Genomic DNA, 18236 nt, shown 5'->3' on the forward strand with positions numbered 1-18236 from the left:
TATATATATATATATATCATATGTATATATATACGTAAATATATTTTCTGTTTATATATGCAGTTGCTATGTGCATCTGTTGTATATGATGTACAAATTCACTCTACTACATAACATTTTTTGCATTGCACAGATGTTTGACAGTTATACATGTTGTTATTACATTTATTATATCTGTGTACATCATCATCATCATCATCGTCTTCGTTTATAGTCCATCTTTTCCCGTGCCTGGGGTTGGACTTGCGATGATCCTCCTCCACCGTTCTCTGTCCTGCGTTGATCCTTCATCTATATTCAAGTCCTTCAGATCTTTCTGCACTGTCCTTATCCATGTTCTCTTTGGTCTTCCAACCGGTCTTTTTCCAGGGATCTCTAATTCTTCCACAAACCTTAGTACTCCTCCTTCCGTCTCCCTTCTAACATGCCCAAACCATTGTAGTCTTCTCTGTCTAGTTCTATTCTGTATCTCTCTTAAACCACATCTCTTTGCCACTTCTTCACTGGATATCCTATCCTGCTATTTAACTCCAGTTATGTATCTTAGCATCTTTCTATCACATTTTCTTAATACATCTTCAACTCTTTCTGTCATAGCCCATACTTCCACCCCGTATAACAAAACTGATCTTATACAAGCTTTATAGACATTGCCTCTGATCTTTAATGGAATACTTCTGTTTACTAACAAACTAGCCATCTCTCTCCATTTCTTCCATGCAGCCGCTACTCTAACTCTCACAGTTCTCTCTGTACCCACCTCACAGTCCACCATATCATCCAGATAGCAAAACTCATGAACTTCTTCTATGTTTCCTCTATGTAGTCCTCAGTCCTCTTTCACCTTCCTCCCTGACATGCCCTCTTCTGCAAGCCGGGCACCGAAAGTTCTGGATTCCCTTTACACTTTTCAGGCCTGTGCATCTTTGATGACACCATTTGTTACACTCTATGCATAAAACTGAATTTACTCCCACTCCTCTCCCACAGCATCCACATGGCCATCTTCCTGACTGCACATGGTGCTCAGAGCCCTTTCCTGTTACCATCATCTTTGTTTTCTCTAAGTTTACTTTTATTCCTCGTCTTTCTAACCCCTCTCTCCAACTCTCAAAGGCTTCCAGTGCTTCCTGTTCAGATTCTGCCGTCAATACCAGGTTATCTGCATACGCTAACTCCCATGGAACCCCTTTTCTGTTTTCTCTAGTTGCCTCATCCATTACTATGATGAACAGTAAGGGACTTAATACCGAGCCTTGATGTACCCCTACTCCAATGTCAAACTCCTCTGACGTCCCTCCTGCTGTCGTTCTAATCCTTGATCTGGTTCCCACATACAGTGACATAATCGCTGTTATCATCCTTTCAGGTACTTTTTTCCTTTTTAAGGCCCACCTTATCACTTCTCTTGGTACTCGATGCCTACACAAATGCCTTCTCCAAATCCACGAAAATGTGGTACAGCTTCTTTTTCTTCTGGTTATATTTCTCTTGCAGTTGTCTCAAAACAAATATTGCCCCTGTAGTGGACCTACCTGGGCAAAACCCGAACTGAAAACTACCGATGTCTACTTCCTTTCTAAGTCTCTTCTCTAAAACTCTTTCGTATATTTTCATTGCATGTTCTAATAACCTCACTCCTCTGTGTTTGCTGCATACCGTAGCATCTCCTTTGCCTTTATATATAGGTATTGTAGAACTCTTTTTCCAATCTTCTGGTATTCCGTTCCCTCCTATCAGTTCCTTCACGATGCTTCCCAGTTCTCTTATTCCTTCCCTACCTGCCGCCTTTACCAGGTCACTTGTCACCCCTGTTGGCCCTGCCGCCTTCCCACTACTCATTTCTTTCAAAGCTACTTCCAGTTCATCCTCTGTAACGTCCTCCAACGGTCCCTCAACCATTTCTGTTTCTTCCACCTGATATTCGTTCTGCTCATCTAGTGGCTCACTGAAGTACTCCCTCCATCTGTCCATGATTTCCTTTTCTTCCACTTTTATATCTCCTCTGCTATCTTTTATATATTTTCCTCCTGTGACATCCTGTCTCTCCCTTTTCATCTGCTTTGCTATTCTGAATAGATCTGATTTCTGTTTTGATTTTCCTGAAATTTCCGTCCATTCTTCCCATACTGATCTTTTCGCAATTGCTACCTCTCTTTTTGCGTTCCTTTTCTTCTGCTTGTACACTTCTCTGTCAACTTCTTCTCCACTTCTTTGCCATACCTTGTAAGCTTCTTTCTTTTCTCTTATTGCTTTTTGCACTGTTTCATTCCACCACCAAGTTTCTCTTCTATGTCTATAGTTCCCTGTTGTCTCCCCACATACTTCTCTACCAGCCTTCATGATACTATCTCTAAGTTTCTCCCATCCTCCTCTGCTACTCTCCATTCTCCTTCTCACATTCTCTTCAAAGTCTCTCCTGTGAGTTTCCTCCTTTAGTTTCCATTGTTTTATCTTCTTTTCTCCTTTCTTCTTTTTAATTCTCTTGAATCCTGCTATCTTGAGATCACTACACATAAGCCTATGTTGTGTTAAACATGCTTCTCTCGGGATTACCTTACACTTACAGTCCTTTAACATAATCTTCTCATTTCTCCTTACAAAGATGTAGTCGATCTGTGGTTGCTTTTTTCCTGTCGTATGTATCGTAATGTTGATTCACTCTGCTTTTAGTAACGAGCATCATGAACGAGGCAAACATTCAGTCCAATGGTCAAGTACGCTATGCGGAGCTTCTCAGACTACTGCAGGCGCCGCCCCCAGATTACCTCTAGAACTGGCATCCTGCCTGGTCGTAGAGTCTAGATGTTCACATGGGGAGGTAACCTAGACAAACCTTGCCATGTTTGATCATTTGGAATCGTGCATTCCAACTGTTTTGAGGAGTGAGATGCCAAGATCATATAAAGAAGTTGAATGCAGCGCATGAATGCACTTGACATCTAGTAATCATGCATTCCAACTGTTTTGAGGAGTGAGATGCCAAGATCATATAAAGAAGTTGAATGCAGCGAATGAATGCACTTGACATCTAGTAAGATTTCTAATGGCAACTGATAGTAAATTTTTTATTGACCAATTGGCAAGGTAATGGTAAGGTAAAAAGGTAAGGGGGTTGGTTCTATTGAAGCTTATATGAGAACCAACAACCCTTCTGTAAAGAACTCTGCAAATCTTCTCTTTTTATGGTTGTGAATATTAAGCTGGGTTTACACTGCCAACTTTGTGTTGGCGAATTGCCGAATTGTACCAACTTCGCAATTTCGCAACCGACAATCGGCAGTGTAAACGCAAAAGTTGCACGTCTAACCGATCGATAGCAGCTAGTTGGGAGATTAGCATGTTCTAATTTGGCAATTCGGCAATTCGCCAACTCAAGGTTGGCAGTGTAAACCAAGCTTTAGGCATTGGAAAGTAATAGAAATAGCCATTCCTCGTGAAATGCTGTTTGATCTCATTTTCATGCCTCATATATTGATGTGGGTTTAGGATTAATTTACCTCATTGTCTTTATTGTGATTATATTTCATTGTGAAACTCATCAATGAAATCATCGATTGGTTCTTTCTCTCTCCTCTAACTGTAAGTCCTGTAACAGTCCTGTTAGTAACGTGCTATTGATCCTCAAACAACAAAATTTGATGCATTCGGTTGCAAGGGAAAGTTATTATGTATACTTCAAAAGTCCAACTCTGAGTAAAGGTGACAATGTCCAGAACACTGACGGTACCAATGTGTTTAAAAAAAAATAAAGATTTGAGAATCGAGTAAAAATAACTATAGCAAAAAAAGCAGAATGGTTTGACGCCTATTCATAAATAATATAATTATAAGACAATTTTGTCCTCTGAAAATGTGCATCGTTATAATTGCATTTATATATATATTTATATATATACACAACTATATCTATATTAATCAATTTAATTAGTTTAAGCATTGTACATAAATTGTTTAATTCCTCAGTTTTTCTTTATTAACAATTGAAACTCTTCCATTTCCAGCTTATATTATTTCCAGTTTAGGAAAGTTAAGATTATCCTACATGGTACATATCAGTTTTTATTGTTCACTATTAATTATCAGTTAACAAGTTGCATGTAAACTCAGCTATGTTAAGGAAAATATATTTTAACTCGTCTCACTTGCCAAGCATTTCTTCGGAAAATCAGTCCTCATCGGCGAGTACTGCAGGGTTCGAATGTGTCACTCCAACATACGTGAGTGTGCTGTGAGAACTAGTTATGACAAACAGCAAACTGCAATAGACAGGTTGTCTAATCTGCCTTCGTTTTAAAAACTATCATAATTTTATGATAAAAGCAGCTATAATTCATTTTTATTTTATTCACTTAATATTGTTAGACGAGTTAAAATCGTGTTATATATGTTACTTATGCATCTAATGAATAGCTACAGTGACATTTTGTGTGAAGATATATTTCACACTTCTGTATGCATGTTGCTATCCTCTGCATTTCTTCAGTATGTAAGTCCGTTTTGTGTCAAGGTTCTTAAAATTCCATTTTGCTACACATTCCTGGTTTGTTGCACAGATTTCATTATTTTATTGATAGACAACCATGCTCAAAGTTTCTATGCCTAATACATTTTGTTGAGAGAATAAGGAAGTTTGCAGACATTCAAGGTGTAGGCCTAGTAATTCTTTTAAAAAAAACTTGTCAAATAAGGAACTGTAATGACTTTTCATGCACAGAACCTACTGTCTGGAAGATGTATACATGTGTAGGTAATAGTGATTACATCAAATTATAAGTTTCTCAATGTAATACTGAAAGTTTGGGGACATGTCATATTTTGTTACTGCAGGGCATTTTTGTAAACCTATATAATTATGGAAATAATGTAAAATTTTAAATATCAAATGGATTTTTGTGTGCTTTGCTCCTTAGGTTTGGTACAATATTTACCAGTACTGGGCTGTCATAATTTGATAAATATAACAACAAAGCAAATGTTTATGACAAAGTCAATTATTTTGAGAAAAAATCTCACGTGTATTGAACATACCACAACACACGACTATAAATTACAATGGGATACATGTACACCAAATTTATCGGTAAAAAGAGTCACGATATACAGAATAACAAGATAAATCCAAATTCTACGTGGACACACCCTATTATTAACATTCCTAGTTGAAGTCGCATGCGCACACACGTTGCTGAAGGTTAAAGACACCCCAAAGTACACCAATAGCAATCATACGATTTCTTATTTGCAGTGACCTGACACTGGATTTCTTGGATTGATAGGTATGCAAGGAAGTTGATTTGACATTTGCTCTACACATTCTATTCGTATTCAAGAAATTAGTCGGTAACAAATTTACTTTAAATTTAAATCGGAGTTGAAGGCGAAGGAAGTGATTTACGAAGGGGGGCCTGGCCCTCCTATTATTGTTATTGCACAACATACTGCACTCTGTGTCACACAGCAAGAAACTACCTGCATGTATTCTGCACACCTCTAAGCAGTTTGCATGAAAACAGTAACAATGTATGCTCGCTGAACGATGCAGAGAGAGGCAGATTTCAACTGCATTAGCAATCGCACATTAACACGTCCACCCTCATGTACAATTACCGGCAATTATTATAAGTAAACAACATGAGGATTGGCAACTCACATAAGGCAGGTTAATTTTTAGCTCCACCTGTATTTTCTAATCTGTCTCGACTGCACACACTTGAAACTCTCACAGTGTGTACCGATTTGACAACAAATACAGTACAATTACACCACCGATTACAATTATTTCCAGATATTTTATACGGAATTTTTATGCAATGCTCCCATAGTTGCATCAATGAGCATTTTTTGGTTTGAGAGAATTTGAGGTTTTTTTCAAAAACAAATCAACAGCATCCATGACAAGTACATTCAAGTGAATTAGGCTGGTTCGTACAATCAGTTTTGTGCAAAGCTCGTGAGTTACATGAGTAAACCAGATATAGCATGTGTTTTTTATCCCATGTAGTAGAACATTTAGAGACTGACATGACTTGGTATCTTTGACATCGGCCGACTCGGTGCAACATACACATATCAGTCCTAGTGTGCGCACGTGCATGTGTGTGTGCGCGTGTCCTTGCTTAACTTGCAGTAAATAAACCCCAACTGTATACTATTAAATAAAACTTATTTTGTGATGAAATTTCTTTGGTATTCAGCAACTCCACTCAATCATATCAATATTTCAATATTCCCGCGAGTTAATTGTATGTAGCTTGCCTAGCTTTTCTAGGCACTAACATTTACATGAAGTAATTAAACAATTCTAGTTTAAATAAGGAATCCCCTACATGCAAAGGCATTTGTATACAACATCGATACCACAAAATACTCATTTAAACCTAATACTCGGATACTAATCAAAGTAACAGATTATGAGATAGTTCTTTACCAACTGTTGTAATGTCTACTGCTATCGCTTCTACATGAGCCTACTAATGTTATTATGTAATAGGTAAATTGTTACTGTATATTGACATAACATAAAGATCAATATAATTAATAATGTAACTATCATGGTCTCTATATGGTCTCAGGTTATCATGCAAACAAAGCGTCTACTTTAATTATATTCCGTAGTACTAAATAGTAAAAAAAAATCCAAAACTTATAAGTACGAAACATACCTTACACAGAATTGACTCACCTCTGATGAGATGTAGAAGATCCTTATCATTATATGAGTATTTTTGTAAGTTTCAAGAAAACTAACAAAAATACATTTATTGTCAAAAAGGAAATAGAGATTTACGTTATCTTATAGCTTTTCTATGAAATTAAAGCAGTGAATGATTTGTAGTTTGAAGTATACATAATGAAAAAAGAAAACTGCAGTAGTAACTGGGGAAATGCTTCACTAGTGGTTAAATACAACTTGCTTGGAATGTTCTTCAACGAACATTTAGCTTCAAACACCGTTTTCTTTACATGCATGGGCTGCTACTTCAGTTTGACTACAAACTCTAAATTCATTTACCTTTTATAAGTCCAATTATTGCCAAATGCTTATAAATTACACTATGCAACACTCCTGCTAGATACCAGTCAAAGGAGGCCGCTAACATATTTTTCAACATTATATTACATTAATACAGGTTTTAATCATGCTATACACCAATTTTCGTTGTTCAATGACAACTAGAATCTAATAAATAGGTGCCTATAAAACATGGTGAAATAATTCAAAAAGGAAACTTTCACCTATGCCACCAGAAGCAAGTACATACAATGGTGTCACCCATAACAAATAATACTGGCAATTTCGTGCAGTACTGGCAATTTCGTGCAGTACTGGCAAGCACGTGCAGTAGGCCTACTGGCAAATACTGGCAAGACACATTCAAATTTCCCATTGACATTAAACATTAAAAATTGGTATGCAGCACAAACAACCCACATTTAAACTTAACACAATGCTGTTGAAATCTGGAGACTCGGTATATTTTAATAAAAAATAACACAAATGAGATCAACATCCAATTTCCAAGCCATCTCTTTTTGTTACAAGGCATGCCTGTAAAGACCGCTATTCCTTACGGTCTATCAAAAATTATCGTGGGTGATCATCAACGAACTGTGCACTTATGACAGCAACTGTGTACTCCTGTTTCCACGCATATATAAAATAAGCAGCAAACCACCTCCTGTGAGTTTTTTTTATGTCAGGCTGTTTATCTTTGAGTGCCACAGTCTGATCCTACTGAGAGATAAGATGGCACCAAAAAGGCAAAGTGACAATCAGCCATCCATAGATAAATGATGGGAACAACAAAGAATCACAGCTCTACACGCAGTAACAATGCAAGCACGCTGAGCGGGTGAAACGTACATTTTAGCAGGCATTGACATGAACCTAGTTATTCATGTTTTACTTTAACATACAGAAGCACGCGGTTACGATGACCGGGTGTATTTACATTTAATTTGACTAGCGAGTTATGAAATCTCAATATAGTTAGCAACCCCACAGAGTGCTTCGTCCTCTCAGGGATCAACTAGACAACACAGTCACGTCATGTGGCGAACAAACACAGTATTTTACACAGCTAGGAATGAATATTCTCTCACCATGTAATCAATGACCGTGATGCTCTTGCATATAACCAAGCAGAACAAGCCTTGGCTCAAATAAATACAATTATTTATAGCTCATTGCAACTAGTTGGTTATCCCATTACTGCAACAGCAAACTGCGAGTGTTCATGTTTTTAGCTGAGTAAACTGGGACGAGTGATATGAGGAGTGTTTCATAAAGGAAATGGAATCCATGTAGTGTTAGACTACTTTTCAGTAATTAATCCTGCAGCCTAAATTACTATGTTGTGGCATGCAGAATATGAACTAGACAGCTCAGTATGTGGCCTGTCGCAAGGCAAAAGATTACGAAAAACCTGATTACATTAAAAAATGCGAGGGCAGCAACCTGAATACTTTTTTTCAATTGAGATCCAAGATGTAATAATAAGAAATAAAAAGATGAGATTAACTTTTGCTGCCAGCCATTTTTTAGCTAAATTTTTCAAGTAGTTCAGAAACTCAAGCTCAATATTAAATGCAACGTGCTGTACACTGGCTACCAATAAATTACTTAGATCTTGACAATTTGCAAAGGATCAATTTAATTGCATATTTCCATAAGAATATGATAAAATTTAATCAGTGTAATCAGAAAACTTAGAGTGAGCCTTTAATAACTCAACTGAGACTGAGAGCTAAATGCAATTAATACCTCTATTGTGACTAGCTTGCTATGTTTGGCAGTGGATATAGCATTCATGTGTGAAGAGAGTAATCACTTGATACCTGACTCATTACAAAACTCACCAGTACACTGTTTTCTCTTAAATAAGTACGTATTTAGTCCTTTACCACTTCCACCTCCAACTCTCTACAAGAAACCATTTCCCACTATGAACTCTCCTTCTCATCTTATCCTCTATAAATAACCCTTTCTATCTGTCACTAGTTAAGAGTGGCAAAACAATGTTGTTATAACCACTGAAGAGAACTGAGGGACTGTCTAGAATTACCATTCTAAAAGTATGCATCATCACTGGACATGCACGTGCGAATGTGATAACCAGTGAAATTCTTTTCGCAAAGAAAACTGCAAGGTTAGCTGAGATGATTTTATACCATTGCTCACTCATCCTTCTTAGATTGGGAGACTTTTTCAGCAGCATCCAATGCCTGCCTCAGCATCTCTTCTCGTTTCTTGGAGTAAAGTGCCTCTTTGTTTTCTCTTGCTGTCACCTAGTGCAGGCAATGGCAAGAAATGTGCTCAGAGTAAAAAAACAGCAACTTATTTAAGTGAGACTATACACATCACTGAGTGGATCAGTGGTATGTCCACAGTTTTACTCTGAATTCACAAGTACATTTATCAAATTTCCTTTTAAGAAACGTACAGGTTTATTAGACATTTCTATTAATTTGTACACTCATTACTCACCTGGTAAAAAACTATTAGTCGGCAGAGGAGGAGCAATGACATGACTAGTTGGCCGGACATGGTTTCAAATCCATCTCCCCTTAGATAGTGGCTGGTCAAGGTTGTGGACATCAGTATCGTCAGAACAACATTGGCAGCCAATTTTGCAAATCTTAAAACCCCTTTAAAAGACAAGTTATACACATCAATCAGAAAAGATCGACACTATAAAATATACCCGTTCCAGACACATCGACATGTACACTCACACACACGCACACGGACACATGCACGAACGGGTCGCACGCACACATAGGAAGAGGAAAAAATGGTACACAAAAAATACTTGCGCCTGGGATATGTATGTGCATATAAATCTCTATACAAAGGTTCACTATCACATGAGATTATAGGTAATAGAATTTGGTTCCAAGCATGCTAGTGGATACATGGTAATTAACGAACAAAAATGATCTTGTGAGAAACACATACCTTTGGCAGGAAAAAGAACCAGTATTGCCCCAGAAACTATTTCTGCATAGCCATAAAACTGTCGGTATGTTCGAGGATGTGGTCGCCAGCCATGATATTTAGATAAAGGAAAATACCTTGAATAGGATATAAAAGTTGTTCTCTGAAAAAAATAGAACCACATGTTAACTATGGTAGTACAAGCAATACCCATCACAAAAATTCTTTTAAGTATATTATATATGAGTCAAGGCACACTGAGTCAAAACCAATGCATATATGCAGAATATAATGCTCATTTGATTTGACTCAATGATTTGATATTAGGAGATAATTTCTGTTACATAATATATATATATACTTACATGACAATTAGAAAAAAGTCAAACACAACACTGCTATCAAAATGTTTAAATCGTAATACACAGCAAATAATATGCCATACAGACTGCAAATCAGATCCTACATCAAACTAGTCAGGGCCAGGTACGTGCTAAATTTTAACAGTATGTAAACGCTATCGCTCGCCAAGTACTTGCTAGTCCAGACTAACTTAGCCCCATGAATGGATGCAGGCCATGCCTGCTTCGAAGTGTGCTAAATTATCCTGTACTATGGCTGAGAGGGTCTATGTCTCCCAGGGTACTGCCGGAACGTACCCTGGTACTATCTAATATGCCAGACCGTACCTCGCCTACTCCACTTAACTAACGAGTCTAGGGAGTCGCCTACGCCTACTACCTAACCCTATCGGTATCCTTAACCCTAACCCTAACCATATCAAATAGTTACCAGGGTACGTTCCGGCACTACCCTGGGGGACATAGACCCTATGAGCTGTACTATGTTAGCCCGCACTAAATTGTGTGTACGCAATCTGGGGCCACATGCGGGCTCAATTTCGACAAACGCATGCGCATAGCCTTGTTTTGGTCACATAAAAGTACAGTAGCATGTGAAATTCATTGCCTGCAATTTTGTTTTTGAACTTCACTTCACTATAATCTAATTATAAATTGGCCAGAAGAATCTATCCAGCATGTATGGAAAGGCAGACATAGGAATGTGCACGTTTACACTTCCATTGCTGATAGAATGGCTCAGTTGAATTATAATCAGATACATAGATTCGATTATCTGCTGGTTGCAGCTTCCTTCTGCTGTCTATTCAATCCTATATCAATGTCTGCTGAGTCATGTAACAAGCTTAACTGAGCATGCGCAGCCAACCCATGCCAACTTATCCAAGTTGAGCTGGGTTGTCTGTACGCTGCGATTTAGTGTGCGCCTGGCCCGAACCAGTCTGATGTAGGATCAAATTTTGCAGTCTGTACAGGGTGTAAGATGATTATATAAGTAAGGCAATTAAGGTAGTTATTTTTAAGGCAATTAAGGTAGTTATTATAAGGATGCTATTATAAACATTGTTGTCTGAGGGTCATAATGCAATAAATTGTCACTGATTGCAAAATGTTCATTCACGTCTCGTCACAAGTGTATTATTGCGGAATAATACCAGTTTCCAGAATTTTCATCAGAACTAGTGGGGATGCGCCACGTTTTGTGAGACAATCCGCTAACTGAGTGTCAGTGTTAGACCACCTAATTTCTCGAACCTGTCCACTTTCGATCACGTCTTTAATTCCACTTATTTCTATCCTCAAACGTTTCTCTGTAACAAATTTTGTAGAATTCATCGCCTCACATGACTTGCAATCAGTTACACAGACCAGTGGTATTGTCATGGAATCAGGCACTCCAGTGGTAAGCTCTGCGAACAGTGCCGACAAAAACACACCCGTGTCTATACCATCAGCCAAAGAAAGTGTCTCTGCGGCTAGGGTACTGCGGACAACCCTACGAATTTTCTTAGAACTCCAACATATTGGCACCAGTTTTCCATGTGATGTTTTCCATGTGAGTTTTCCATGGGATGTTGATGAACATCTAGTTGATGTTCATCAACTAGACAAACCAGATACCCACCCTGTGTGCTACCATCAGTCTGATTTCCGAGTGAAGCATCACTGTAGACAAACATTGATAACTGTCCTTCAAGACGTTGTAACTTGAGTGCTAATTTCTCAGAGTTGACCGTCTTAATCAGCTTATTAGCATCCAACAGATCACTCACTTTAGCATGTTTGATAGTCGCTGCCAAGTTACTAGCATCAAATATGATATCTGGTCTACTCTGGTGTGCTATCCACAGAATCTGACAGACTTTATACCTCAATATCTGACGCTCGCTGTCCGTTACATCTGCATCTTTCTGCAATGATCTGGCCTTGTCAATCTGAATAGGTGCACGACTCCCAGCGTATTCGTTCTGGTCGAGATAAATGTCCCCGTTCTTGTACGAAAGATTCATGCCGATATATTTGAATGTTCCAGCATCTTCTCTACCAACATTGAACGTTGTCCTGATACTTTAAATGATTGTTGTTTGAAACTCAGGAGGTCCTCCCCAAATGAAGTCGTCCACATGACAAGCCAGTACTCCCATCAATCTACCAGCCTCGTCCAACCAGTAGAACACGGCCGGATCCACTTTGGAAACTTTTGCACCAAGTTCAATCATGACAGTGCGCACTCTGTTGTACCAATACAAAGATGCATCGTTCAGTCCATACACACACTTGTGAAGATGCCAGACTTTTCCATTGCAGTTTCCCTCTTTTGGCAGTTTGAGATAAATATCTCTTTTCAATTAATGTCCTTGTAGATATGCAGTTTTAATGTCCATTGACTGTGGTTTCCAATTGTTGTTTGCGATGATGCCTAGAATCATTTTCAACGATTCCGCCGCACACGTTGGCGAGTCCTTCTGAATGTCAGTTGCAATCTCCTCAAACCTCCGGGCAACCAGTCTCGCTTTTGGTATGATGCCCCCAGGAGTGTCTTTCAAGGTACACACCCAACGTGTTGATAGACACCTTTGTCCAACATCCTCTACTTCCTCAAAGACCTCATATTTTCTCCAGTTTTCAATTTCTGCTAAATTTGGGTTGCTAAAAGAGACATCGCTCACCACTAGTACACTGTCATCCACTTGCTGAGGTTGTGGTACATGTATGTAGGGCCCAACAACATTCACATCTGATAGTTGACTTATATCAACAGGCTGTATTTCACTCTCGGAGTTGTCATTATCGACATATTCCAAATTGTACCAATATTTATATTTTCCATTCGCTTTTCCGGCTAGACTGAGAACTGTTGCAGTAACTGTTGCAGTAGCTGTTGCAGTAACTGTTGCCCCAGTATCTCCATCTGTATATGTAATTACCTGTCCTGCTTTCACCATTGGTGTACATGCGGGTTCCTGTCTTGTACCCGGTGCTTCATGATCATCATCCGACGCATTATCAGCGACCAGAGTTTCAGTGTGTACAGTCTTGTGTTCTGTATTTGTCAAGGTGATCTCCCCTGTTGGCTCCTTGCGATCAATCTCTGGATTTACCACCTTTCTGAGTCTACACTGATGAACGTGAACCGCCATGTCGCACGACAACTAGCACACCATCTCGTCCAATGACAACAGCGGGACCTTTCCACTCCAGACTGTCAGGACGCTTGTAGTAGACTCTATCACTAGGGTAATAGACTGCACATATGGGCCGGATTTGCTTTCGTAACGCCCGTCTAATGTGCTCAGAACTTTCTGCCTCCGTGAATGCTCTCCTGGCCTCAAACACTGACGCAATATGTTCTCCAACCACTCGACTGGTAGTTTGTCCTTCTAGTGCAGATGGTTTATCTGTTAGGACGGATGGCAAATTGGGGTTGAGACCAAACACCAGCTGATAGGCACTGTAACCATGAACGTTACACAGACTGTTCTTGGCCATGAGTGCCCAACAGAGGGCTCAGGGCAGTCTCCCAATCACAGTTTCTCTCGGATTTTACTTTCAAGAGAATCAAAGTGAGTGTCTGATTGTGTCTCTCCAGAGCACCATTGCTCTATGGGCTGTATGCCGCAGTCGTCTTCACTTCAATGTTGAAATTCTCGCACATGTCGTGTACCTCCCTATTGTTAAATTCAACCCCATTGTCAATGTACAATTTCTGTGGAGTGCCGAAGATACTGATCCAATGATGAATGAATTTCTTCACAAATACTGAGCTCTTTTTGGTTCTGACAATACCTCCAGCACCGAGTCGGGTAAATTCATCCATTATGTGAAGATACCATGTCGACGTGTCCAACTCGTGCAGGTCAACTGCAACTGTTTCATTGGATTCTTGGTACCAGCGCTTTCGATCAGTTTCTAAAGTTTAGCAGCCAACGCATGTCCAAATTGCTTGTGGAGTTTGATTAGTACTTTCCTAAGTTCAGCTTCAGTGTTAGCATCAGTGCGAGTGCATGCAGTGTCTATAATTGCAGCACCATACGACTCAGCCATGAATACTTGTTGCATAGCATTTTCCTCTCGGACATGTAGTGTGAAATTACAGCTCTCACTGTGGCTGTGCTGTCTTCTGTTACTTTCACTTTCTCAGCGTCTGAACGATGTTCACAATCTTTCAGGCCGTGAATACAGACCGACAAATAGCACACTGTGAACGTCGCCCAAATCGATCAAAAGGGTTTGTGCCAGTTTTTGGTGTGTCGCGCGTGTCTCGTTTGTCGCAGGATTTCCTCCAGATTTGAGAGGATAGTAAGGTGGCTTCTTCTTAAACTGACGAGTGTACAACACCGATTCCTGCTTGATCGATATAGGCGTGTCACCAAATCCCCCAGTTGCACTGTCATGAATAGGGATCGTGCCAAAAATTCTTTTCAGTGCGGACTTCATAGTCTCAAATTTCAGATCCGGTGCAGCAGTAAGTGCTAATTGTCTATCTTTCGGTGTTAAATTTGTACTGTCTAATAGTTTGAACGTCAAAACCGCATCTGGTAATTAATACCATTTCGTACTTCTTACACAGGTTGTATCTTCGTTTGAAATCCACAATGTAGTCCGCCATGTTTGTTCCAGGGCTCATTTTGTAGTTTTCAAAGTCTGTGTAAGCGGCGTACAAAAGATCGACTTTGTCACAGCAAAACAACTTATCTAATTGCCCAATTAGAGTGTCCAATCCCTCATCCTTGTTTAGATCTGCAACCTTAATTTCCAAAGCCAATTGGTCTGTGCTTGGCCTTGTAAACATAATGGCACAGCAAGCACCTGGCGCTTTTTCTCCAAGTCCGTGACGAGGCGCCAAACCTCGATTTCATTCTTCCACGTTTCATAGTCGTCGCCTGTCCCAAAAGCGGGTGGATTTTTATAGCCCGTAGCTATAATAAATCACACAGTAGTACGTACAAACTAGCCTCTGCTACCAATGTTGGATCGATAATACTACAAACTCACTCAAACAGTACAGACTTTGTTTACTTCAAACAGCACATCACAGCACCCCAACAACCAGCCCCCTCACGCACATGCGCAAGCTGGCCATCCGCTTCCGGTCCAGACGGGAAAGGAGATAACTCTCATTAAAGTTGGCATGTATACAGATAGTACATAGTTAACACTTCCTTTCAGGGATCAGAAGTTTAAAAGAGTCCTCTAAGCAATTAACTTCCACAACTGTATTTAATATTATGGTAGTATACTATAGTCTAGATAACCTTACAAATATTTTAAAATTAAATCCCTAAGAAGACCCATGGACTGACTGACACTAGGAAGTGTCTCTGTCAAAATATAGACGAGGTAGCATACAAAATTGATTTAGACATAAATACTCAATATCCCTTGGATAGTGTGGCCTATTAGTATTAGTATTACCAAGAGTCTATCAATAGCTCTAAATAATATAATATTATATGGCGCAAATCCACTTTAGGCACCTTAGGTATCACAAAGTGATGCACAGATTTTTGTGTATCATCAACTGATGCACAGACTTTCCGTATATCAAGGAATGATGCAAAAACCCTAACCCTAACCCTAAGTCATAAAGTATAACCTTACTCCTTAGGTATCACGAATTGTGTGTTAGGGTTAGGGTTAGGGTTAGGGTTTTTGCATCATTCCTTGATATACGGAAATTCTGTGCATCAGTTGATGATACACAGAAATCTGTGCATCACTTCGTGATACCTAAGGTGCCTAAAGTGGATTTGCACCATATTATATATCCCTATTGATAGACTCCTGGTATTACTAAGGGCATGAGAATTGAGGTATGAGTCTACCGTCCGAGATATTTTGAAAAGTGGAGGCTTTTTTTCATTTTTCATTTTTCATTATAATATTCATTTAATATTTGCAGTTAACCCATTGTTCATGCGACATCCGCATACATGTGTGTAATGGATGTGTGTCGATGTACTCAGGATACGTCAGCATGCTTTTGCGCCCTAAACCAAAACCAAACCGAAGGTCTCAAAGAGCCAGAGGGGGATCGATCAGGACCCCAATGAAGGATGTAAATAGGACCTATAGCGTTTTTGTATTGGTAATGTATGTTTTAATCGCTCTGAATGGACAACTTGGGTTTTAATGATTTAAAAATGAAAATAATGAAATACTTTTGAAATAATGAATATTTTCGGCAGTGGCAGATTCAGATTCAGATTCAGATTCATTTTATTGGGCTCTGACGGCATGCGGGCGGTGAACGGTAAACTCATAGTCATACCTCAATTCTCATGGCCTAATACTATTAATATAGTATTATGCCCGGGTTCATTTTCTCAGTCCGTTTATTGTTTTTTTTCTCTCCTGCCGCGGCCGGTTCCTATTCATCTTTGAGAATGTGACAATGTGAGGCCAATAACTTGCCTAGTTTAAGGGGGATATCCGATATGCAGGCTAACGACAAACACTTCAGTGTTTCGGGTTTACCAATAGCAGCATCTCAAGACGTAGATGAAAAATACTCAAAAAGTCTTGCACATTGATTGACTTTGTTCATTTCAATCGCAAGCATCGAGTCAGTGGCAGTGCTGCCACTGCCATTGTACACACATTCCAACAAAAAACCACGCTAAAAACTTTTCCCTACTTACAAACTGCTTGTTTGCGTCTTCGTTAATCTTTGGTGTCACCTTTAATGAACCTACAAAGCAAAAATAAAGACCTAAAGTTATTGACAATACTCTCAATGCCAGAGCTGCCATTATGGCAGAAGTTGTCACGCACCAAACTGCTGGGGAACAGTGCTGCCGCTTTTGTTGGTATCAACCAATCATAATTCGGAAGGCACAACTCGTTTTTTTGCATTGCAATATGTACTGTATACACTGCATTAGTACTACTACTACTAGTACTACTGTATGTTACTAAGGTAAAATTAAATTTACATACATGTATGAACGATAACGGCGTGTTTCTTATTTCAAATTTGAATGAATTCTCTATTCTCTCATTTCTCGGAAATATACTTATAAAGTTATAATATAGCGCCATGATACACAGTTCTGACCATAGATATCATATTATTCAATATCGTATCCGCTCTACCATCTCATACTTACTTAGCTAGCCCGCATGGCTAGCCATAGAAATACATAGGAACACCCCACCTAGTCTACCTACACTATTATTTCTATATTATATAATATGATGCACCCAGTTGATATATCAGAAATAGTTTGACCTCCTGCACCCTGTTTCAGATTTATCCTACATACCAGCAGCTCCTAACGCAACGACACGCCACGAGAAGGTGCCAGTCTATACGCGTTAGCTCGCACACTCCCATTGAATTTCCCGCTTTCTCAACATCGCCAGCTGATGAGCGATTTTGTAGGCGGAATTGTATAACGAAGAATGCAATAATTCTAATCGTCAACCGAGATCAGCTCACTCGTGTTACAAATACACACATTCGCAACTAACACACACATTACACTTTACAGTCATATTGATTTTTTCCCTGCCTCAGAATTGGAAATCGGCGAAGGAAAATTAGCAGAAAACTGGGGCGATGAAAAATCGCCGCCTAGCGGTATGCTTCTCCGCGCAGCCTCTCTGCTGTCTTCATCCGTCGGTGTCGGCCCTCCGCTGCTTTGTACTAGAAATCAACCGATTTCGCTATTAGCTTGCAATCTTGGGTATTGCCGGATTGCTGATGTGTTCCATGTAAGTTTTTCTCAAAGGTGAGTTCTTATTTAGTGTATTATACATGATATATCACGCGAAAAACCGATCGAATCTGAGCGACATTTTGTTGTTGTTGTTTTGCACCATCGTCGTAGCAGCGATAGGCCTACCCGATCTACCAAAACTTCGGTTCAAGGATAGAGAACATGGGTCCCAATAAAACCAATGTCATTTACATCAATATAAATATAATATTA

General features: G+C 39.3%; 3 protein-coding genes across 5 annotated transcripts in view; 2 read left to right on the top strand and 1 right to left on the bottom strand.

The window, feature by feature from the left end:
* Positions 1-3273, top strand: part of LOC106806326 (calmodulin-like) — a 16781-nt gene extending 13508 nt beyond the window's left edge. Inside the window, exon 6 of the mRNA XM_014808229.1 lies at positions 2674-3273. Within this exon, the coding sequence (XP_014663715.1) occupies positions 2674-2774 (101 nt within the window). The 3' untranslated portion in view covers positions 2775-3273. The remainder of the gene's footprint in view (positions 1-2673) is intronic.
* A 1297-nt stretch (positions 3274-4570) lies between these two features.
* Positions 4571-17072, bottom strand: LOC106806322 (transmembrane protein 35-like). The gene is made up of 4 exons (XM_014808218.1): positions 16944-17072; positions 9962-10103; positions 9491-9651; positions 4571-9291 (listed from the first exon to the last, which is right to left on the bottom strand). Exons 1-4 carry the CDS (start codon positions 17052-17054, stop codon positions 9181-9183), a joined length of 525 nt encoding a protein of 174 aa, XP_014663704.1. The 5' UTR covers positions 17055-17072; the 3' UTR covers positions 4571-9180.
* A 581-nt stretch (positions 17073-17653) lies between these two features.
* LOC106806323 overlaps positions 17654-18236 on the top strand; it is a 29358-nt gene continuing 28775 nt past the window's right edge. Inside the window, exon 1 of one of the 3 annotated variants that reach the window (XR_001393530.1) lies at positions 17654-18035. Coding sequence is in view for 1 of the 3 variants with exons in the window: in XM_014808219.1 (XP_014663705.1) it covers positions 17887-18018 (132 nt within the window). In the remaining 2 variants the exon portion in view is untranslated. The remainder of the gene's footprint in view (positions 18036-18236) is intronic. The other 2 variants (XM_014808219.1, XR_001393529.1) reach the window with 2 other exon arrangements.

The sequence above is a fragment of the Priapulus caudatus genome, unplaced genomic scaffold (genome assembly GCF_000485595.1).
Source record: "Priapulus caudatus unplaced genomic scaffold, Priapulus_caudatus-5.0.1 Scaffold154, whole genome shotgun sequence".
Lineage (NCBI taxonomy): Eukaryota > Metazoa > Priapulida > Priapulimorpha > Priapulimorphida > Priapulidae > Priapulus > Priapulus caudatus.